This window comes from Lichenostomus cassidix, chromosome 1, assembly GCF_008360975.1.
Source record: "Lichenostomus cassidix isolate B80296 chromosome 1, HeHo_3.0, whole genome shotgun sequence".
Classification (NCBI taxonomy): Eukaryota; Metazoa; Chordata; class Aves; order Passeriformes; family Meliphagidae; genus Lichenostomus; species Lichenostomus cassidix.
Window position 1 is genome coordinate 29300360 of NC_139479.1, and position 23196 is coordinate 29323555.

At 45.8% G+C, this 23196-nt stretch overlaps 2 protein-coding genes across 11 annotated transcripts in view; one reads left to right on the forward strand and one right to left on the reverse strand.

Moving 5' to 3' along the window:
- Window positions 1–11269, reverse strand: part of MAP4K4 (mitogen-activated protein kinase kinase kinase kinase 4) — a 167540-nt gene extending 156271 nt beyond the window's left edge. For 7 of the 9 annotated variants that reach the window (XM_085054527.1, XM_085054535.1, XM_085054518.1 and 4 more), the window contains exons 1-2: window positions 10341–11269; window positions 9911–9976 (exon numbers count right to left, since the gene is read on the reverse strand). In XM_085054527.1, the coding sequence (XP_084910653.1) occupies window positions 9911–9976; window positions 10341–10397 (123 nt within the window). In that variant the 5' untranslated portion in view covers window positions 10398–11269. The remainder of the gene's footprint in view (window positions 1–9910; window positions 9977–10340) is intronic. The other 2 variants (XM_085054560.1, XM_085054571.1) reach the window with 2 other exon arrangements.
- Window positions 10838–21299, forward strand: LOC146444427 (uncharacterized). Of its 2 annotated transcripts, XR_014850671.1 has the most exons (3): window positions 10838–11312; window positions 12733–12864; window positions 12971–21299. XR_014850671.1 is itself a non-coding variant. In XM_085054588.1 (2 exons), the coding sequence occupies exons 1-2, from the start codon at window positions 10838–10840 to the stop codon at window positions 12759–12761; spliced, it is 504 nt and encodes a 167-aa protein (XP_084910714.1). In that variant the 3' UTR covers window positions 12762–21299. The 2 variants fall into 2 exon arrangements, 1 of the variants encoding a protein (XP_084910714.1); XM_085054588.1 differs by having other exon boundaries at window positions 12733–21299.
- Window positions 21300–23196: the final 1897 nt, after the last annotated feature.

Below are 23196 nucleotides of genomic sequence, written 5' to 3' on the forward strand. Positions count from 1 at the left end.
TCCACTTACAAAGGCATCTTCACTCCTACTAAATATCCCACAAAGAACATGGGCTGAGGGAGGACTACATGATACAGAGTGGGCTCAACCTGTCCAATCTTAGACATTCAGGAGCCATAAAACTGAGACATTCACCTGAAGTTCCCATTTTAACTAACAGACAAGGACTCAGGTAAAGAGCAATTTATCTCATCCTATGGTAGTTCTCTCCAGAGGCCATTCCCCTGTCCTATTTCTCTCCACTGAGTCCAAGAGCACACAGCTCAGATTAGACAGCAAAAGGACAGTAAGCAGCCCACCTACTTCAGCACCTTCAAAAGTACCAGCCAAGCCCACTGCACAGAAATAAGCTGTAAATTACTGAGCCTCTGCATCTATTAGCAGCTCTCACTACAAAACGCATTTTTCACCCATCAGGCACCATAACAAAACCAGACATAAACAGCACTATCAGTTTTTTGGGAAGCACAAGAGAAATTTAATAAAGGCTTCCAGTCAGCAAATACCTCATCATTATTTGCAAACTCTGCTGCACCAGTTACCCCAAGAACTATTTTGATTATTGCAGTAGCACATGGCAGTAGATTATAGCTAAGGGCTCACCAGCATTTTGATCTTTATGTACCCCTATCTGTAAGGGTTTGTAACTCAGCTACAAGTATTCTCTCTTGAAAACAACCTTGTAAGATGGGTGTCGCTGTGCTTCCTTTTAGGTTTTCTACCGATTTTCCCTTGGAAATCACAAAAATAAAGAAAAATATTGAATCAAAATAATTTTGGGGGGTCCCTGACTCTAAGATACATAAACCCAAGCAGGGCATAGTACACTTTATGATAACACATTAGAACCCAGAGGCCTTAAGCTTTTCTTTTCTGTGTTTGAAAACAAAACCCAATACCATTAGACAGCTCTAAGTTTAGGGAGCAAGTTTGGAGACAGGTTTATTTTGTTTTGAGCTTACAGTTTAAATTAGAATCATGAACTCTTACCCACTGTCATCCCCTACAGCTACTCTCATAAAATCCTGGGAAGAAGCTCTCGAAACTTAACTAAAATTGACTGTTGTGTTTTTAAGACTTCAAGTAATTTTTAACAGTGCCAAATGCAAAACTCACAAGGTGCATCAGCTTTGAGGTAAACCAGCAGGAGTAAACGATTGCCTTGGTAGTCCTCAGGAAGTTAATAAAACAGATTTAATGCAACTGATTATTTTGAGCTACTGCCATTCTTTTACCTACCTAAGTAACACCCTCCCATTTCATCTCTGTCCTCTGGTGAAGTTGCCCAGTGCAGGAACTACAGCCAGCAAGTCCATACCATGGACTGGTACAACAGATTAGATGGTAACCCAAATATTTACACATAAAACCGGCACAACTTTCAGAGCCCTAAAATATCCAGTGATGCTAAGGGGAACTCCATGGACAGATGTACAGAGGAAAAAAAAGCCATTTTTGGGGATAATCCATCACAGAGTGAGAAGCCAAAGACGAAGCAGAAGGGTGTCATGGACAGACATGTGGACCTGCATTTCCATGTGCAGAGCAGCACTAGAAGGAAAACCTTTGGAGGCACCTACAGAGTGGAGCTGCACCATGCCTCCAAAGATGCAAATCTACGGTGTCCAGAGGGATCTTTTAGGACTTTCTTGGCCAGGGTGGTGAGAAGAGCACTAAGCAAGTGGACCTTGCCAGCAGCCCCATAACCAGAGAGTTATTGGGGTGCTCAAGGCACACAGGGGCAGGGGAGGAAGCAGACAAACATCTGTGGCACACCACCAACAGCCCCAGCAGCCACATCCTGACCCCAGCCCACAGCAGACCTTCTCCAGGGGTAGTGCTACCCTGCTCCAGGAATTGAGTGGCTACAGCTCATGTGGCTCGTCCAGCCACAGGTACAAACCCATGAGTCACTGCAATCCCTGCATGGAGAGCAACTGTTATCAACGCGCCATGGGACAGCTCCAAAGGGAGGTGACAGAGACATACCAGATAAGCACTACAATACCAGTATAACTGCATCCATGTTAGGAGTTTTACCACGTTAGCTGTTTTATTGCTAGACGGGCCAATCAGGACCTGTTGGCACTTGCAGTGTCCTGTTTGTACAGTGATAATGACAGCCACAGTGCCAGAGCAACTTGGGGAGGAGCAGCTCTGGTGGGAAAGAAGCATTTTGCCAGGAGTGTTAAACAGTCTCCCCCAAAAGACACCCTTTATTCTGGCACATGGACACAACATGGCTAGGTGGGCTAAGGGAGGTCTCCTCAGCCTGGGCCATGCTGAAATCAGCACAAAAACCTGTGTCAATGAACATTCCCCTGGTGTGCATAAGCCCAAAACCTGGCTGGTTAGTGAACTGCCATGGCTAAAAGCTAATCTCTTTCATAATATATATCTTTTTAATACAAATTATGTATGCTAATATGTTTCTACTAACAACTAAGGTGTCCCTTACTTTTTCTTATAGTAAGCCATTCCCTGACTCCACACTACTTTTTGTTTCCCACAACTAGAGAACTTGAACAGTCCTCTATTTCATTTTCAACATTCAAGTTAGATTCTCCATCTTCTCATTTCCTCTTCAAATTCACCTTCAGTAGACTACTTCTCTCTGAACTGTCCCACTATCTCTTCCTAACTCCAAATCTTCCCACAGATTTCATCCTTCACTTGCAACTATGATGCAAGGTCAAGCAGGAGAACCTTTGGGAGATGTCAACACCCTTCATGCCCACACAGTTAAGCTGCACAGGACATTAGAGATAGGACTTAGCTGCACTAATTTCTAAGTAAAGTGGAGAGAAGCCTACTCCATCCATACCTCTACCTGATCCTTATGTGCCCCAAAAGTGCAAATCCTCTGAAAGGGTAAGCATCTCCACTCCCCAGTCTCTGTGATTTCATCCTTCTCTAGTGATCCTTTTCACAGATTTCCCAATCATGAGCAAATTAAAACAAACACCACTGAGGTCAAATTGTAATTATTCATTACACACAGAAAAGCAGATTTCACTCTGCTGCAGGACAGCAAAGCCTGGGAGAACAGGGGAGCACTTTGCAGGCAATACTACCAAGTCTCCAGTCGGTCTTTGCTTCCCTTTCAGAAAGCTGCTCTGTCCTTTTTCTAACACTGAAATAGATACGACTCAAGTTAGGGCTATAGGGCCTCGTGGCCACCTTGGAGGAGACACATCAAGCCTTACTCAGGACATGACAGGGAACCAGGAATGAGGCTTAGGTGCAGGTGTCATGAGCTTCACAACAGCGTATTGGCCATTCAGCCGCACTCCAGTTTGTGATCTGTCTCATTTTTCGTGCCTCTGTGAAAGTGTTTCACAATGCATCCAAGGCAGAAAATACACTTTGGAAAAAATACTGAGATGCAATGTCAAAATCCCCAAGCCCTCTACAATCAAAGCTACCTCAAGGTTCCCAAGAGGTATGTACTGCTGTGGGTTTTTTCCTCCTTCTTCCCATAGTTGTCTGACTTTAGAGCCAAAAGTATCTTTTTCTTCAGCCTCTGCTAACCTGAGAAGTAATCAGGGACCCATAATGTTACAAACATGAAGTATTTAATAAGAGAACTCTTGTGCAAAGCTACACCCTTCCAAATCCACCTCTCGTTCAAGCAAGCTGCATTCTTTCCACCACTTTCTGTGGGCTGAGACCTAAAATAACGATGCAGATAAGGATCTTATTGTAACTTTCGACTACAGTCAAGCTCACATCGTGCAAGTCAATGCTATTGAGCTTAAATATCAACGTCATCCAAAGCCTGGCGGAGCCAGAGTGTACAGTCAGAAATGTAAAATGGAAAAAACAAAAATACCACTTTCCTCCAATGAAAACAGATCTCAGGAAGGTAGGTATACAACATACCGACCTAAAATCACTCTTGCAAAGGAACATACCACTTGAAAAGATGACTAGAACATAATGTGTATATACAAACATACGCTAGACCACATAAGAACAGTTAGCTAGCATTCTAGTCCAAAAATTTATACTAAAAAATGTATATGCTGAAGGCAAGGAAATGCAAAGGGTGAGCACCTCTTGCTATGCTGGATTGCCTTTGGGGACATTCTCTACATCATTCCCTAGGGTGGGAGATGTAGACCTGCCATCATCACAGAGACCAAAAAGAGGATTTCTGCACACTATCAAGCCAAGGCTCTGGTGCCTGGAAGTTGACACCAAACTACATGACACTACTAGGAGAGAGCAAAAATAAAGTAAGGAATAGAAGGTGTACATTCCTGGTTTGCTCCACTTCTTTCTTCAGTATCCCAAAACTACTAAAAACCTCTACTCCAGGCCTTACAGAAAAAGCTCACCTTCCATTCTGGTGTGTGATGAAGAGATCTTGATGGGGGAAACTATCCACCTACAAAAGCCCAGGGAAATGACCCCTACCATTGCCAAAGGGGAGCGAGCTCACACATGCAAAAAGCAAGAAGAAAGTATGAGATGATTTCAACTGAAATTTTATCCACACGAGTTGGAATATCTTCCTATAGAAAGCTGAAAAAAATTCCTAGGAGTCAGCACAGTACTCTGAGCTGGCTCTTGTTACATCCATCACCTCAAAGCCCTGCACACAAGCAAGTCCCAGAGTGCTGGGTGCTTTTCTAATTAGTTCAGAATAAGGAGTCCCTGCCCCAGGAGCTTGCAAAACCCTCACATTTTGCAAGCAGACAGATGGGCTGGGGGAGGAAGAACAAGAGGGACATGTGGTTACCCACAACTGGCACATTGTTTTCTTTTCTCTTTTTCTTTTTTTTTTTTTAATAAAAATAAATATCAGTAATCCTCACTGGCCACCTGCCTAGCTTTTGTATATTTAATTAAGAAGGATTTGGGTGATGCAGAACTGGTCAAAAGTTCAGGCAATTTAGGGGCAGACAGGAGAGTAAGCCTCTAGCTGCAGGACCCAAAAAAAATGCCAATATTCCAGCTGCTGCCTGGTCCTTCATGATTTCTTCAACAGCAAGGTCTCACTTTGCAACACAATCCACAAAAAATCAGAGGAGGAAGGGAAAAAGTGCAATTCATACTCAGGAGAGATGGTCTGGACCAGTTCCTGAAAGCCAGTGACCTCACTGATCCCCAGCACAGTTTGTCTTTATAGTGATAAGACTGGAATTGTATTCATGTTTAACAAAATCATTTGAATCCACAATGATGTCCCTTTAGCAGTGAGAGAAACAAAAGGGAGTGGGAGGGGAAAAAAACACCCTTAACTGAGTTACTAGAGAATATCAAGAACTGTCCTATCTTCCCACCCCCCCAACACAGTCACCTTGTAAGACAGAAAGTCCATTAAGACAAAAATAGAGTATCCTTAGCATGGGAAAACATTTAGCCAAGTTTTAATTTACTTTCAAATCAGCATTTAAACGATCACATCTTACATCACTTCATTTTACAAGCCAGCAGTTAGACAATACACATCATTTACATGCAGTTTTGGAAGGCTGAAACACAGATCAACAAAAGAAGCCTTCACTATGAATTAACTATTACAAGGCTCTTAGAAAGTCACTCCAGTCTGCGTTAAGGGCAATTAGGAATACCATCTCTAATTCTCATCTTTATGGTCCACTCCTGTCACACAGAACTCCCACAAATACATCTTTTCACCCAAGTCATTGCTGCCACGACAGAATTATGATGTCTATCTGTGAGTTGTAACAGCACATTCACAACGGCTATTATAAAGTGTTAGACATCTTTAAAAACACAGACACACAAGAAAAGAGAAAGTGACAGAGCAAGTTAACATAGTTCAGTCTTAATAGCAAAATTATGAAGATTTATGCCCCTATGAATGATCAGATGATAGAGGTTTTAAAATTTCAAAAGTATTAACCAACTGCCTTTAGCTCACTGGTAATTTCTCCATTAAAAAAACCAAAACATCAAAAACCAGAAGGGAAGCAAATACCAAGTTCAAACCTTATCTTGAGACAAATTTCAGGAGCGTTTTTATTTGGTGCAAGCCAAACTTCGTATTGAGCTTACTGTTGGATGTGAAAAACTAAAACCTAACCGCAGCAATGCTAAAAATGCTTCCCCCACTACTTGCAAAAGATCAAAAAAGCCCTTAAGGCAGCCGATCACTTGGTGAGCCGGCTGCAAGTCACAGTGACAGCGGAGCGGGCCCGGGCTCACTCAGGCGGGAAGCAGAGGGGCAGCCCGTGGCGCTCCACCCGTGCCCCGTCCGACAGCGGCAGCCCCGGCAGCAGCAGCCCTGGCAGCGGCGCGGCAGGCAGCGCTCCGCTCGCTGGCACGGCCGGGGCACGGCGGCGCTGGCACGGCAGGCGGGGAGGCCCGGGGCTGCCCGCCCGCCGAGGGCACAGGCGCGGCCGGGCCGGCCCGCACACGCCGCTCGGCTGCCGGCAGCTGATACCGACCTACCCAGGGGAAATTTCTCACTGCCAACTCTGGCACTGGAGCGGGGCTCCCTAGAAGTGTTAAAACGACCGACCCGGGGGGTTCTGCGGCAGGCCCTGCCCGCCCCGGCTCGGGGGGAAACGCTGCCGGCTCTACTTGGCAGCGTTTAACCCTGGGCTTTCTCACTCATCTGAGAGGTGCAACTTCCACGCCGCCGTTCTCGGGTTTCGAACCAACTACGACAGGGAAAACAACTCTCATTCCCCAGGATTTCCGAGAAGCAGTAGAGGAGCTCTGCTTGGCCTCCGGACAAATGAGCCCATCCCCACTGCCTCCTTTGGCTTCCCCAAAACACTCCTTTCTTTTAGCTACCCAGCGCCGGGGAACCTTTTTTTTTTTTTTTTTTTTTTAACCCATCAATGAACCACTGTGTAACAAGCTGCTCTTGACACACAAGGCTCCTTCACACAGGAGAGGTGTAAGCAAGGTTATGAAGATGAAAGTAATATAAACTCTTCAGAATCAATGTTTGGGTTGGAAGGGATACTAAAGATCATCTAGTTCCAATCCCTTTGTCATAGGCAGAGACACTTTTCACTAGACCAGGCTGCACAAAGCTCCATCCAACCCGGCCTTGAACACTTGCAGGGATGGGGTTCCATAAGTTCTGTGGGCAACTTGTCCCTGTGCCTGACCACCCTCACAGGAAAGGATTTCTTCCCAATATCTCTCCGTTTAAAGCCATTACCCCAATTCAAGCACAGCAGCACAAAACTTAGTATTTTTAACACCTCACCACTGAGGTCCCAGGCCCACAGTAATAATCCACCTAAGTCAACCGATTTAATGCATAAAATCCGGGAGTAACTCCACTTGCATTTCGGTGCCAAACATCCAAGGGCTGCCCTCACATTTCATACATGTATAAACATCTATACACCGACACATAGCTAAATAAATAGCTAAGGTAGAACTAGCTACAGAAATATTGCTAGACAAATAGATGAGCTATTTCCAGCTAGCTCAGCTAAGGCAAAAAGAAAAACAGGACTATTTTGTGCTTTTCAACAGGTTGGCACAGTCCCCTTCCCACCAGTGCTGGAAAGCAGACTGCCCAGGAAGGCAAACGACCTTCGGCATCATCGGCGGGATGTATGAGCTAGACAAAGAGATAACGTCATGCCCTCTCCCGCTCCCTCCGTGTCCTCCCCGCAGTGGCAGGTAGCCAGCCAATCCCGCTCCCGGGTGACATCATCGCTGATGCCTGTACACGAATGTGGAAGTACATCAAACTACATCTCGGAGCTCGGCTCCTCAAAAGCAACCCACACCCCACCCCCCAGCCCCTTGGGATGACAGACCGCTTAAAAGAGAAATAAAACCATCCAGGAAGAGGGATTTCCAGAAGTGCTTGCTGGGTAGGAGGAAAGTGGAAGGCAACAAGCAAACACAGCAAACGTATTTTTGCTTGGTTTTTCCCTTGGTTATGCAGTTCCTATGAAAGCCCTCAAAACATACATACACACACAGTTTCATCTTTGAGTGTCCCTGGAGCATTTTTCCTAGCAAAAATAGTGGACAAGAAAAGTTAAATACTATTGCAACAACTTTTTTGCATATATATATAACGCCATTACTTTAAAAAGAAAGATGTTTATCACAACAAGGAAGTTTTTTGTTTGGTATTATCTGTTTGCATACAGCCCTGTTAGGTGTCCACATTTTCAGTGTATATACACAAATGTGGACAAATGCCTAAGAAGAAGCAGTGCCAACCCAAACTTAAATGCCTGTCAATCCATTACTGCCTAGCAGGTTCTATAGCAAGCAAGAAGACTGCCTGTTGCTCACCGTTATCACAGTGAAACTGATGCCCTTACACATCAGGTGTTCGTTGAAGTCTTCCAAGACAATAAATGCATGTGCTCGGTTTCATTTCTAATGCTAGCTATTCTGGGAGAGCTCTACCTTACTTAAGGAAAATGAAATTTAAAATTTCTAGTCAAGACTGTTAAACCAAGGAGAACTTTGCTCATTAACTCAAAAGCATTAACAAGTATGCTGAGAAACAATGCAGTAAACTGCAATAATTAACAGGAGAGTTTCAAGTCACACATTCACACCCTATTAATTTTTTTTTAATAAGGGTTCAGATGATGCAAGCTCTGGGAGCAAATGGATTACGGAAAAAATTAACTTGTGTCCTTTCAAATGGCAGGAAAAAAATGGCAGAAAAAATTAAATGGTCAAGGTTGTGTCGAAGTGCAGCTTTTTACTCATCTTCCCCCTCTCCTGTGGCCTTTTGAGCCACATCCTTTTTTCCAGCCTTATGCCAGAAGCAGCAGGCTGGCTGGCTGTTCCCCCTCAAGTCTTAAAATGCAACTTGAATCCTGTGCAGGCAGACTAATTCTCCATCGGGAAGGCTGAGGTTCACGCCCTCAAAACAAACTGACATGTGTTTCATTTGCAGAAGAGGCACCAAGGCACTTCATTTAGTTACAGGAGCTGCAAACAGCAGTATCTTGCCATCAGGGAAACTCAATTACACTCCCTTGTTTATAAGCAAAAATAAAAACAAAACAAAAAAACAACAACAAAAACCAACCAAAAAACTAAACAAGCAGCTAAGCATCTTCAGTTACTTTCAGTTCTCTCTTTAAATGCATCTTGCATTTCTACAGTTTAAGGCTAGAGCCTTCAGTCTTCACCCAAGTATTAAGTCTGTGCGAATAATTAGTCATCCTGGTAGCTAGCACTCACTGCAAAGTCATGCAATCTCAAGATTTGTTTGTTCCACTGACTGCACACTAAAGGGGAAAATAGAAAAAAAAAAAAAGTAGGCTAGTTTCACACCCACATGGGCACTCTCCGATTTCTATTTTTTAAAGTCATGCACTTGTCAAACAGGTTATTCTGGGAATTCTGATTTTCTCAAAATAAGCTTCTCTGCTTCGGTCACTTATTATTGTCACTCTGCAGCCCCCAACACTGCACAGCCCAGTGAGATCGGATGCACTCAGCCTCAGCTCCACAGCTTCCACACTCAGAAGGTTTTCCAACAAGGAAACTGGGTGACAATTATAATCAAGGCCAATGTCTTTGTCTAAAGTCACTGCAGCAGCAGCAACTTCCATAAGGATTTCCAGCAACAAAGCTGAATAAGGCTGTGGATGTGTTCGTATAACCCAACCAGACTCTGACAGCGTCCACTTGGTTTGGTCAGTTCTCTGGAGGGAGCAAGGAGAGAAATAAGGAAAAAAAAAGGGGCATTTCATTATTTCAGGATGGGTATTTGGGAGAGTAATTTGTACCCATCTGAAAAAGCAGAGGCCGAGAGGCTGACAAACTTGACAAGGCCAGCAACAATGACAAGGGCAACACTTCTACCACCTCTCACTGCTCCGGCTGCCAGCGCGGGTGGCTCGCCGTCAGCCGTGTGCTCACCCCCGCAAGCACCGGGTACCCTCTGGAAAACGGCAACAATAAAAGGAGAAGAAATTCTCACACAAACCTTGTAGACTTGCCCGTACGTGCCATTGCCAACCACTTCCACCAGTTCAAAAATCCCAGCGGGGTCCTAGGGGGAGGAAGGGGCAGAGGGGGCGGGGGAGGAAGGGGGAGAAGAAAAGCGGGGTTACATTTTCGTCGGGCGATGGCTGCTGGCAGAGCCCAGCCAGAGAACCCGGCTGCTGGCGGCGTGCAGCTGTTGCGCCCTGTTTTTCCACGCACATGCCAATACATGCAAACAAAGGAAAAGCAGCCCAGGGCCGCGGTCCCCCCGCCCGCCCCCGCGGGAGGGCTCCCCCCACGCGGCCGCGGCCCCCCGCGCCCCGGCACCGGCCCCGGGCCCGGCCGCTCCCACCCCGCCGGCCCCGCAGCCCCGGCAAGGGGCGCGCCGGCCCCGGGGGGCCCCCGCCCCGGCCCCCGGCACCGGCACTTACCCGCAGGGAGGAAAGGTCGATATCCACCAGACTTTTTGCAGGAGAATCGTTCGCCATTTTCCCGTCTCTTCTTTTTTTTTTTTTTTTTTTCCCCCTTTAATTTTTTTTTTCTTCTCTGTTAAATAATAGCGAGGCCGCTCCCCCCTCCCTGGAGCAGCTGTGAATTGCGCGGAGCTCCGCTTCTCTCCTCCCTTCCGCCCTTCCCTTCTTCACTCCAGCCCCGCCGGGTTGAAACTCTTCAGCATTGGGAGGGGTTGGCGGGGGGGATGATGGATAGACAGATAGATAGATGGATGGTGGGAGGAGGAGGACGGGGGAGAGGGAGGTGAAGGAAGGGAAGCAGGAAGGAGAAGGGGTGCTGCGGTTTGTCCGTCCGTCCGTCTCCCCGCGCTGCAGTGCGGGGCTGGATCCCCCGGAGGATCCCGGCCGGCCGGTCGGTGGGTGAGCGGGTGAGTCGCTGGGTGCCCGCGCGTCCCCGGCGGCAGCGGGCTCACACCATGTCGCGGCGGCGGCGGCAGGAGCGGTGCCGGTGCCGGCAGCCTCTGGCAGCCTCACGATGCGCCCCGCACCCGGGCATGGCACGGCACGACTCGGCCCGGCCGGCGGCGCTCACGCCGGGAGCCGGCAGTGGCAGCCGCGGCCCCGCTCTCGCATGGGGGGGCGGCTCACGCCCAGCGCCGCGGCGGAGCCCCCGCCGCCTCCGAGCCCTTCCCGCGGCGCTGCCCTCGCGTCCAACGGCGCCGGGCACCGGCGGGCAGGGGCTGCGCGTCCCGGCGGCGGCGGGGCAGGGGCGCGGGGCTGGAGCGGGGTGCTGCGAGCCAGACAAAGATAGCCAGGGAGGAGGAGGAGGAGGAGGAGGAGAAGGAGGAGGAGAAAATATACTGCGAGCGGAGAGAGAGAGAAAACAGCTCCCCCTTCCCTTCTCCAACAGGAAAAACCGGCGGAAACGCGCCCGCACCAGAGCACTGCTGGGTAAACTCGCGGGGAGAGAGAAAAAGAGAGAAGGGAGGGAGGGAGCGAGAGCGGGCGGGGAGAGAACCGGCCGCGCAGCCTGCTCGCCCTGCCACCCAACAATAGCCCCGCGGGGCGGGGGCGGCCGAGGGCGGCCCTTGCCCGCCGCCAGCGGCGCTGGCCCCGCCGGCCGGAGCCCCACGCGTGTCCGCGGCAGGGCCGTGGGGCCACCCCACCGCCGGCTGCAGGGAGCAGCCCACGCTGCCGCTGCCCCGCGCCAGGGCGAGAACGGGGCCCTGCGCCCCCGCCTCACCTCTGCGGGACGGCGCGGTCAGTGGTGGTCTGCCACGGCTGGTATTCACAGTGGGGTGGGGAGATTTTCTCTTTCCATGCCCGGTGAGATGACCCGCAAAATGTCACGGTTTCTCCCCTCCCCGAGACCCCAAGCCCACAGGAAAAACATTCGTGTCCCATGAAGAGATCACTACACAAAGTAAATCCTAGCCCAAAGAATCAGACCCATCTGTCACTATATTTTAACACATCATTTATTGACAGGGCTGTCTCAGGCCCCCTTCCCGCCCAGAAGAATCCTCCAGCAGAATTTGATTTGTGGAATAATCGCATTGACCTCACTTGAGCAAGACACATCAGGCAGTTGCACACAGGTGTAAACCTTGGCAGGATTTGTTTCTCATTGAAGTTCTTTATCACACTGATACGGCAAAAATGTTACCTGCTTGCAAGAGGTCGAGTTATGTTTCCTGTGGGAACCAGGGTTTTCCTCTCTCTTCTAATTTAACCACAAAATTACATATACATAGCTATAAGTATCACAGAAGCATACTTTTGAAACAAAGCAAACCTGTTGAGCAGAAAGTATAAGGATAAATTACCATAGCAGTTTAATGGCATACTTCATTTTCACTTTAAGTGTAGATACAAAGAAAGGAAACTCCAGCCTAAACCAGGAAACTGTTTTTTCTCTGTACAGGAGCCTAGAGTTGGAAAAAGGCAAATAATTTCAAATGGATTTGGTACTGTATCTGCATGCACAGGAGTAAGGTCAAGTCTAAAGATGCAGTAGGTTTTGAAAAGTGTATTTCCACAAAGATTTATTATCATCAGCCTGGTTTGCATTACATGGCTTATTTAACTCAGCCTTTTTGTGTGTAAGAGAAGCCTTGGTAGGTCAGATCCATTGCCCGTCTGCCCCGGCATCCATCTCCAGATGTAGCCAGAAGTAAATGGTGAGAGAAGATCACAGGGATTCTTTAACCATCTAGTAATACTTCCCTGGGGTATCACACCAGCTCTCTACAGCTCAGGGAGTTCTTTAGCAGTATTTGGTATCACTACATTTCATATTTTTGATGATTTTTCCCTTCCATTAGATTGCCTGTTTACTTTGTGGATTCATGCATGTTTCTGGTTCTTACAGTGTGCTCTGACAGGGAGTTCCAAAGTTGAATTAGCATGTTAAGTGGAGACCACCTTTGTTCATTGGCTTTGAACCAACATGTGCTACATTGGAAAAAAAGAACAAAAACTGCTGGCTCTTATTTTGGAAGAGGTACCAATCATTTCCTATTCATTTTCTTCATTATATTAATTTTTTAATAGACTTCTGGTGTGTTTCCCTTCAGTTTTTGCTAGCTAGCAAATTCTGGTCTTTTTAGTGATACCATGAATGGAAGTGATTCCATGTTTGCCTTTCATTGAGCCATTTCTGCTTCTAATGACTTCTTTTTTAAGATGGGTAAGTGAATTTCCATGTCATGTTCATGATGTGTTCCCCATGCAGCAGCGTAGTGATGTCCTGGTTTCTTGTCCTCTCCTGATCCTTCCTTTCTTCACTGTTGTTGATTATGAATATGACATTTCTGTGAAACATGTCTATTATAACTCCAGAATCCCCTTGTTTAATGTTAATATTACCTCAGAGATTGTTGCTGTGTGTTCCTGGGTGGTGAAAATTTTTCAAGCCCAAAGTCTGAACCGCGAGTTTTCCAAACTCAGTATATAACAGCTTTCTTGTGCCCCTGGAAAGTACAGCCCAAGTTATAGAGCTACAGATCTGAGCCCAAATACACATTTTCACTGTTAACATTTTCACCAATACACATCATTTCACCATAGCTCTGATGTGGCTCCACCATAGTGTCCCCTCTCTGCTTTGAGCTTGTGTTTTATTACAGTGAGTTCAGTTCTTTGGTGTGTTTTAGTATTATAATAAAGGCTGCTAAAGAAGCAAAAATGCCAGCAACAAGATTGTGAATCCTTGAACAGTAACGCATCCCCTAACTTTAGAGAAAAAATAGTTCTCATAAAGCAGTAAATGCCACAAGAGAATTTCCTGCTAGTTCCCAGGGTGAAGCACCACAACGCCTCACCTTCCTTTTCCTTCCTACACAGGCAGAAGGATGAAAGGCTTGCATTCTTGAGGAAGAAGCCTCTCTGGCTGTGGCCAAAACCGCTCTGTTCACATGTTCATCATGCTCTTCACCACCTCAGCGTACTTACCCAGTTTGGAAAGTCTAAAGGTTAAAAGACCAAACCTAAAACCACGGGAAAGAAGATGAGCAGTCTGTTTTAACACTTCCTCATAGTAAAACCAGCAATCTTGAAGGAGGTGGAGTGAGACAGCCGTCAAAAATCATCATGATGATAAAATGCAAGGAAAGGAAATTTCACTCCTGTGGATAGTCACCCCACCGAGCACACACAGTGTTTTTAATGACAAAATTAAGTAGAAGCATCAAAAAATCTCAGTCAGGTCCATCCATCTGGGAACAAAGCAGGAGAAAGCTGGAGGCCTATGTACTGCTTTCCATCGCCCTCAGACACAGATGCACCCATTCCTGCTCGCTGTGCTCATAGCAGTGAAGGGAACAGAGGAGCTGTATCTCCCTGAGCAGTTTCAGCCTCCCTGAAAGAGGGGTCCTGAGCCTCCCTTTCTCTGGCCGCTTATTCCTGTTGAATGGCACCTCATCCCTTGTGTCAGCATGAGCATTCCTACAGCTGTGCAGTGAGCCAGGACTCATAGCAAAGCTAGCCCACGAAGGGAAAAGAACTTTTAGTGTTACTATTGATCAGTTCCCTGAGCTGGTTCATCATATGCCTCCTTGAGCGGCTGTGTTAACAGATGGGGGGTGGGCAGAAATTAAGTGGTGGGCAGGAAGTGTAACCATAGCATTGCCTCTTGGTTGTGGCTGTGGCTTAAGCCAGTTTCAACTCTCAGTGGACCCATAGGGGTAGAACTAGAGAAACTTCCTTCCTTACTGGAAGAGACACTGTGGGAGTAATGGGAACCCAACATTTATGTTGTAGCCACAAAAGAAATTCCTTGCCCTCTGGTTTTTTTCCAGTTCTTTGAAATTGTCTTTGTTCTATTATTTTCCACTTTTAATGTGCCAGGGCTCTAATCACTGACCAGAGATGTAGAGGTCATCAACTGCACTAACTTTTTATGAGCTTAATCATCAACAGTATTCAAGGAGATGAGTAAAGAGACAGGAAGTTCTGAATTTTCATTTTGTTCTATTACTGATTCATCCCATAGCCTTGGGGCATTTCATTTCCTGCTTCCACTCCCGTTCTCTGTGTGGAAAATGGGAGCGATTTTGACCTCCTTGATAGTGTAAAGTGTTAGACATGTGCCCCATCATACTCTAGGGAAATGGTTCTCTCTTTGGCTGAAAAAGTCCCCGAGGGAGGCTCAAGCTAGGGTGACAAGTAACAGAGGACAGAGTAGTGAGTGAGTCTGAGTGAGGCTTTGCATAGTCCAGCTCTCCTGCTACAAGTGGGATCCCAGGACCAGAGGGAGGTTGGGAAACTTTAAAGATTGCCTGTTCTCATGCTATGTATTACAACACATACTGGGAGCAGATCAATTACAGAAGGATGCCACACAATCAGCCTCCCTCCAGCTTACGCTCCTCTCCTCCTCTGCTGTTTCCACCACCACTATCTCACACCTCCATGTGAGAGCTGCTCTGCGTGATCACTGCCGGCACACCCAGGTTCTTTCATGCTGCATCTGAATGTCATATGGGATGGACATGTTCCTGCAGCTCTGGTTGCCCAGTTGCACACACTCTGCTGCTGGTGACATCCTGCTGCTTCCCACTCCTCAGGATACTGGACTGCCTCCTAGACTGAAGGGTTTCCCTCATTGCAGCATGCAGCTAAGGCTCAGGCACATAGCTGGTCCCAAGTTTGGGGAAGCATATGTAGATGTTGATTTAGGTGACATGAAGTTGCACAGGGCCAAAAAGGAGCAGCTTTCCACCAGCTGTACTCTTTGAGGCCATCGCTGCCTACCCTGGCTGGCTTTCTCTGTAAGCATTTCAGGGACTGGATTGAAAGGATTCCTGAAACACAGAGGCTGCCTAAATATAGCAATCCTGCTAGCGCAGGAAGAGTGGCAAAGCGAGTCAGAGCCCTTTCCACAGCTGCTCGGTACCATGCGGGAAGGCACACTACTGTCAGCACTGTCAGCACTCTGGAGGTGCCCACCTTTCCCTGTCCCCTGCCAGGCTCCACATCTGTGCTGTTTTTTCAGCTGTGCTAGTACAGCTCTCCTGTATTGTGGCCAGGTAGCTAGGCTGATCTTAGCAAAAAAGAATACACCATCTTTATTTTTTTGCAAGCTTAGCTTTACCTCTTATTAACACCCTGCTTTAAATGAGTGGTGGGCAGTTATGTGAAGAGCAGGAATTTCTCAAGTTGTTCCTGGACAGAGATCTAGGTGCCACAAAACTATGTCCTAAAAGTCGTTTTGGGAAGAGTTCAAATGTCACTGCAGTATTGGGAGAAAGCCTAAGGGGGAAAGTTAACCTTAGCCCTATAATAATATCACACTTGTGCAATATTGGAGCACTCAGCAGCTCTAATTTGATCCAGATCACAAATGAATATATGATAATGTTCTTATGAAAATAACATATTACAATATGTCATTTTTTTAATGCTGGATGTGATGAAGAAAGATAGTACCTGGTCCATCTAGAGTCATAGGACACGAAACTGATGGCTGAAATGGTATGAAGTTTGCCAAGACAACATGCTTCCAGAGGAATCTCTGAACAAAGCTAAACCAGCAGAGTGAAGTTCAGAAATTTGCATCACATAGCTGGGGCATTTTGAATCTGACTCTGAACATGTCCGCACAGGATTTGCATCCGTGGAGCCACAGCCTCTGTAAGGATACTGCTTCTGCTCACAAGAAAGGGTGATTTCATGTTGCCACAGTCTTTCGCAGACTCCACATCCCTAATTGAACCACCCAGACTTAATTCGCAGTACAGTCCAGAATCTTGTACTTCATATAAGACAGTTGTCAGTCCTGCAGCCAGACTTAAACCTGGCAATGATGCATAAATCTGGTATTAAAAGTATTGTTGCATGCTTGGGCTAATTGAGAAGATCCTGTGTATATTTTTGGACACTGACCATGCTCTAAAGTTTTAACAAGCTAGCTGTTTCTAGTCCTGCTATCTGTCACACAAAGCACACAATTACTGAGTGTGACTGGCTGTCACAGGCTATCACTGCTTGTAGCTAAGCTGGCTTGTAGTTATCTTCCCATGACCCAGCTGTGACACTTATTTCACCTCTTATACAGGGCCCTGAGCCATATCTGTAGTGGCTGTGAGCAAACTCTTTTCCTCCCCATCTGAGTCAGAACTCCTCAGGGAGTATTGTCTCTCCCCACAGTTGTCTTGATGTGCTTTATCTCACCCGAGGCACCTGGGGATGCTCACCCAGAGTTTCTGGGATCTGTGTCTTCAGGAGAGAGACAACCTGCTCATGCTACATTTGTGCCCCAGAATAAGAAAAGTTGCTTTGCCAACACGATGGTGGCTGTGACCTTGCAGACATTAACAGGCAGCACTTGTGTAAGGATCTCCCAAGCCTTTCCCACCAAGCATGTGGGCATGTATCCTATGCTTTTCATCCCAGTCTGTGGCTCCTGTCACTATTTTTTCCTTACAAGAGCCATGTGATCAAACAGATAATTATTGGAAATAACAGCTGTTTTCAGATTATATTTTGTTTTATTAAACTCTGTTGTGTCCTCAGTATGATAAAAGCAGAAAGGCAGTGAGTGCGGAGATAGATGTGCTGTTCTTTCAGAGCCCTTCAGCTGATACAAGCAGAGTTCAAGTTGAGTCTGCAAGCCTGCTAGGCTCGTGAGCAGGTCAGTGGAGGTCACTTTCCAAGAACTTGGGCCTCGTTTTGGCATGACCCTAAACATGGTATTGATGTGCCATATAATGAGTCAGAAATGCCATGACGACATGATGCAAATCACTGAACCTTTATGAACTTATTCTGTCAATTCAAATGTGTTTAAAAAATTCTGAAGGAGTCATTTTGTCACGGAACATCTAATGGAGAAGATACTGAAGTCAGCTTAAACCTGGTAAAAAAGGCATAATGCTAGCACAGAAATATTTCTCTGTACTTGGGCTAACTGAATAGAAAGATGATATGTGTCTACATCTGATGCAGAACAAGCTGATCCAAAAAAAGTTCACAGATCTGATAATAACCAACCTTTAACATGAATTGAGCTGGTACAGAAGTCATCATGTCCCCAGAATGAAGCCAATGCACTTCTATGAACAGTGGGCTTCTGCAAGAAATCTGGGAGAGCATGAATTCCTGCAGTGCCCCTAGTCTGAGGACAGCCGTCTTTAATCCTGCAAATTTATCCCCATGTTTAACTTCATGCATTGTGCAAGCTCCCTGTGAATTCATAAATCTTTGAGAACTGTGACTTAAGTGAGGTAAGTTATAGAAGTTGAAATTAAAGTGTAAAGCTTATATTTTAAACTAATATTAAAGCTACTGAAGTCTGCCCTTTGAAAGCTTTCTTCTTCAGTTTCCAAGTCACTTTTATTTGAATGTTGAAGGGATTTTCATTTTGTATTATATTTTACAATGAGTAGAGTTTTGTTTTGAAAGTAACTCTAAAATGAAGAGTGAATTATCACAAAAATGCAAAAGAAAGGGGGGGGAAAGTAGGTGAGAATTTACCATCCTGTCAAATGAAAAATTAAAATGCTAGTGCTGTTGAAGGAAATTTAGAACCACATAAGAATTTCCACAATTAATACACAGGCTTAATTGATTTAAGTTTCCCTTTCATTTTATACAGCATGAGGTCAACAGAGGCCATAATTTCAGGAAACTCTGGCTTTGTCAGTGAAGCTAGCTTAAAATGTTCCCTCTCCTCCCTTCCCTGGTGCCTTGTACATGGCTTCACACCTCTCCATGGACAGCTCCTATTGCCAGAACAAGGATCTGAAGGGCTCAAGCCTAACATCAGCTGAAAAATTACTCTCCCCAGAAGGAGCGAATAAGTTCTGATACCTGGCAGTGGCATCACCAAGAAGGCCATGACAGCAAAGAAGCACAAGTGAAATGGAGAAATGGCACTGGCAACTTCCTAAGTTAGCTGCAACAGCAAAGCCGAGATCTCATGGGGCTGCTGCTGACATGTCAGTAGAAATCCCAAGGAAGGTCTGTGGGAAGAGACAAAGCCTCTAGGCTGATATCACCTTAGAGTGTATAATTAGAAAAAAATGACCCACTGGTCATAATAGATGGCTGAAATGGAAAACGCTGCTGATTGACACAAGATAATCTTCCAGGTGTTGTTTTTTAAACAAAATGTCATCAAAATACAGTAAAATGTTGAATGTTATGGGGCACTGCTGGGTTTTGATGTGAGGCAAAGTATTTTAGTTACAGTTCGGCTTTTAGGCATTTTCTGTCTTTTTCCGGATCTTTCTGATTTAACAGGGAGCTCTTCTCTATGATACATTTACCCTCTGTGATCTGGTTTTAAGTAAGCCAAATATCAGGGCTGCTGTGACACAGCAATTTGGTAAAGTCCCTTGGTGTAATTGTTAGTGACGAACTCCTAATCAATGTAACTACTTTTTCTTCTGAAATGTGGACATTTTAGGGGTGTTCTGGTCATAACAAACACTGAATATAGGGGGTCTACAGAGAGCTGTTATCTCCAGATAAAACATGGGTGCTTCACCTGTCCATTTTGCATGCCTGTACCTAAGGTGGTCACCCTAAGCCACCTTTAACAGTTGACTGAAAGAAGTGATCACCTCCAGGATAAGCCTTCAGGTTCCTATCATCACTAAATGGCATAGAGGAGTGGTATCTTAAGAGTGACCTATGAAGAAGTCATGGTTAGTTTGGAGGCTGAAGCCTGTGCTGAAGACATCGTAGGCTGGCGTGATGAATCCCTTGCATCCAGGCAATGCTTTTTCATGCAATGCCAGTTTTTAAGATTTTCAGTGCAGTCATGCATGCTTTTCAAACTGTTTATGTATTTGACTAGCAAAGTGGAGTCAAGGGGACAGATATTTAACTGCTGTGAATTAGTGTAGTGCTTCTGAAACTGCATGGAAGATCTGATTACCAACTTCTCCCATTTAAGACTGCTGTTTTTACTATATGCAGTCATCATCAGAAACAAGGATGTTGTTAGGCAGTGGTGAATAGGCAATTTTGCCTTGGCTCAATTAGCAATGAAATGGGAAAAGCAGAAAAATTTATACAAAGAAAAGAAAAACAGCACATGATTTCTCAGCAGCACTTTGAAAACTTTTTCTACTGCTTTGATCGTTGTTGTCCCCTCCTCTCACAAGCCCAGCATGGAGCCGTTATTTGAGCTAGGTGTAAATACATAGGGAGAAATTGTGAGATTAAGGCATCCACCACAGGAGGAAGTCCCAGTTCAGAAGACAGTTCAAGTACTAAAGCTGGTAGGATGGCATGCAAATATGCACTTCTGAATAAGGGTATTCCCCCAGATCAGATCCTAAGCACTTGGCAAAAAGCTTTGTAGAGTTCCCCAGGACACTGCCATATGTACTCAAACCTTGCCTGTAGTTCCTTTCCTGATCAAGTCCTTGATTTCCTCCAGGAAATAAAGGCTATCTTTACACTGATGTTGGTATCTGAAATTCGGCTCACTGAGAATGAATGTAAGCTCACCAAAATAGTTCTCCCTTGCACATTTTGACAAGGTTGGGGATAAAAACCTCCGGAGCTGGAATGGTCTTGACCTACATGGAATCACATGAGTGCAAGAAGAGGTAGAGATCGTGCATCTCCACTGAGATGGACACTTGTGCAGAAGAGAAAAACAGTCCTGTCTTGGATTTGAGGTGCCTAATTTGAGAAGAACTATTGTCATTCACACTTTGCATATTATTTTTCTCAGCAGTTAATTTTATAGAGTCTTTCTCAATTCTATCTTTTTCTACAATGCTAACATCCCAAAATTATGCAGCTATCTAGAAGTTGTGGCTTCCCTTGAAAAATCCTGGGGCTAAGCATCTTGCCCAAAGATCATTTGCCTGATGAAATCTAGAGCTATATAGCATTTTCCCAGAACCCTTGGTGCAACATTAAGGTCAAGCCCTGAGACTGACTGATGCACCCAGGACTGCACTGCACTCGAGCACCCATATCACCACCACAGAGTGTTAATGCAATCTGGCATCCTATAAAGTGTGGAGGTATCATGCTGCAAAGCCAAACCACCTCTGCCAAGTCTGATCAGCCTTCTGTCCAGATGCTGTCCAGATGTGTGCCAGGCAGTGCAAAAAGGGAAAACAGTTTTATGCTGTGTTGCATCATCGTATTTCAAAAGACAAAAACAAGACAGGTCGTGTCTTCTTGCAGTGCCCTTCAAGCATTTGACCCAGCCTAGGACCTGTCACTGCCAAGGACACACATTACCTCCTTGCTGCTTGTCGTTGCAGGCCAAGGATAGTTTATGAGCAAGAAAGTTCAATCAACAGTGTGATGAGGTGAAGATCTGCCCTGGTAAGGTCCTGTTGATGAATGTATGCAATGAAATCTGGACTAACAATTGCAAGGAATGATCTAAGAAATATCCCTACCAAGTCATCCTGTCCACAACTCCCTTCTGTCCACCGTAGAGATAGTAGCATGGACTGATCAAGTAACCAGTTCTCTAGACTCCCCTGGGATCTGAGGATCCAGCCATAGAAGGAATCTGTAGGGTTGGGTTTAGGGCCCTTGACTTTGGTCCGATGTATTAGATGAGATCTCATTACTCAAAGCGCCCTTCATCTGTGCCACTAAACTACTCACTCTTAGAATAAACAATAGGATTCCATACAGCCTCTAGATTACTTTTATGAACTTTTAATCTGCAGCGCTCTGGGGTTTGCCTGTCCTTTTCAGTTGTCTGTTTGTTTAGTCCTCTTTGTAGGCAAAGAGGCATTCATCAAATTTGACTGCATTTTATGGTGTGTAAAAATTTACTCTAAGCAATAACAAATAGACTTCTGCACAAGTATCAGAGGTGGGAATCATCCTAAATGCTGTAAGATGTCTACAGTATAGAAGTTCAAATTTGACCTCTTCACTTCTCTCTTCATAGTAGTCAGCGAAGAAAGAAAGGCAGCTCTTGGCCATGATTCATCTCATGTGAAATAGGTCACATGAGTCACTTTCTAGAAATTCTATTTCTCTATGTTGACTCAAAGGCGAGTCTAGATATATTACTCAGGCATAGATGGTTACACTGCAAATGTCCAGAGTTAGATGGGATGAATCCACTTTTCTGGGCTTATGGAAAGACTTTTTTTTCTCATCTACTCCAATATTAGCCGCCTTTATCAGCTGTTCAGGTGTCTCTGAGTATCTGCTGCAGAAGAGTTAATTTGTTCCTTCACCCAGGAGCGCCAATCAACACTTCATCAAGATGGTTAAGGATAAGGGTAGTGGGTTTGATGACCAGAGGTGAGAATCAGCAAAGAGGATCACAGAATGATTAAGGCCGGGAGGCAGCCGCCTCTGGGAATTGTCTAGTCTGATGCCTGGTCAGAGCAGAGTCAGCTAGTGCAGGTTGCTTAGGGCAGGGTACAATCAGATTTTGACTTTTTCCAAGGATGGAGATTCCACAACCTGTCAAGGTGATCACCCTTTTGGTAGAGAAGTTTGGGGGGCGTGGGAGGGTGTTAATGTTGAAATGGTATTTCTTGTATTTCCATTTCTGCCAATTACCTCTTGTCCTTTAACTGGACACCACTTAGAGTCCGACTTCATCTTCTTTAGTCGCCCCCACTGGATATTCATACATAAGGGTCAGATTCCCCGGAGCCTACTCTTTTCCAGGCTGAGCAATCCCGACTGTCTCAGCATCTCGTCAGATGCTCCAGTCCCTTCACCATCTTCATGGCCCTTCACTGACTTGCTGCAGCAAGTTCCTGTCTGTGTTGTACTGGGAGCTGAGAACTGGACCCAGCACCCCTGATGTGTCGGTCTATCAGTGCTGAGCAGATGGGAATAATCACCTCCCTCAACCTGCTGGTGACCCTCCTCCTAATGCAGCCCAGGGCCTGCTGGCATAATCTTGAGCTATTGCAATAGACAGGGGCAGAGGGCAGCTGCCAACATGACTGTAATTTGCTTCCCAGGAATGCCAGAAGCGTGTCTTCTGGTTAAAGAGCATCAGCCTTTAGGCAAGCCAAGTACAGGATGCTACGGATGATGCTTCACAGGGAAACTGTATGGGAGGAAAGGTAGGGAGTTTGTGGGGAGAACCACCATTCTAGTACTAGCTTTCAGTTGCTGCTGAAAGGAGAGCTAAATAGAAGCATGGAATCATTTAGGATGGAAAACATAGTGTGGGTGCTGGGTGGGTGGTAGGGAAGGGGCAGCTGCTGTCCATACAAAAGGAGATTTGCCCTGTTGCTGGCAGATAGGGTAAAAAAAAAAAAAAAAAAGAGAGGTTAAGTGTGAAGTGAGGAGAAGGGAGTGACCAGAGACAAGCAGATGTATCCACAGGCCTAGGATCTCCAAGGTAATGAAGCCTCTTATATTTATGCAGGTG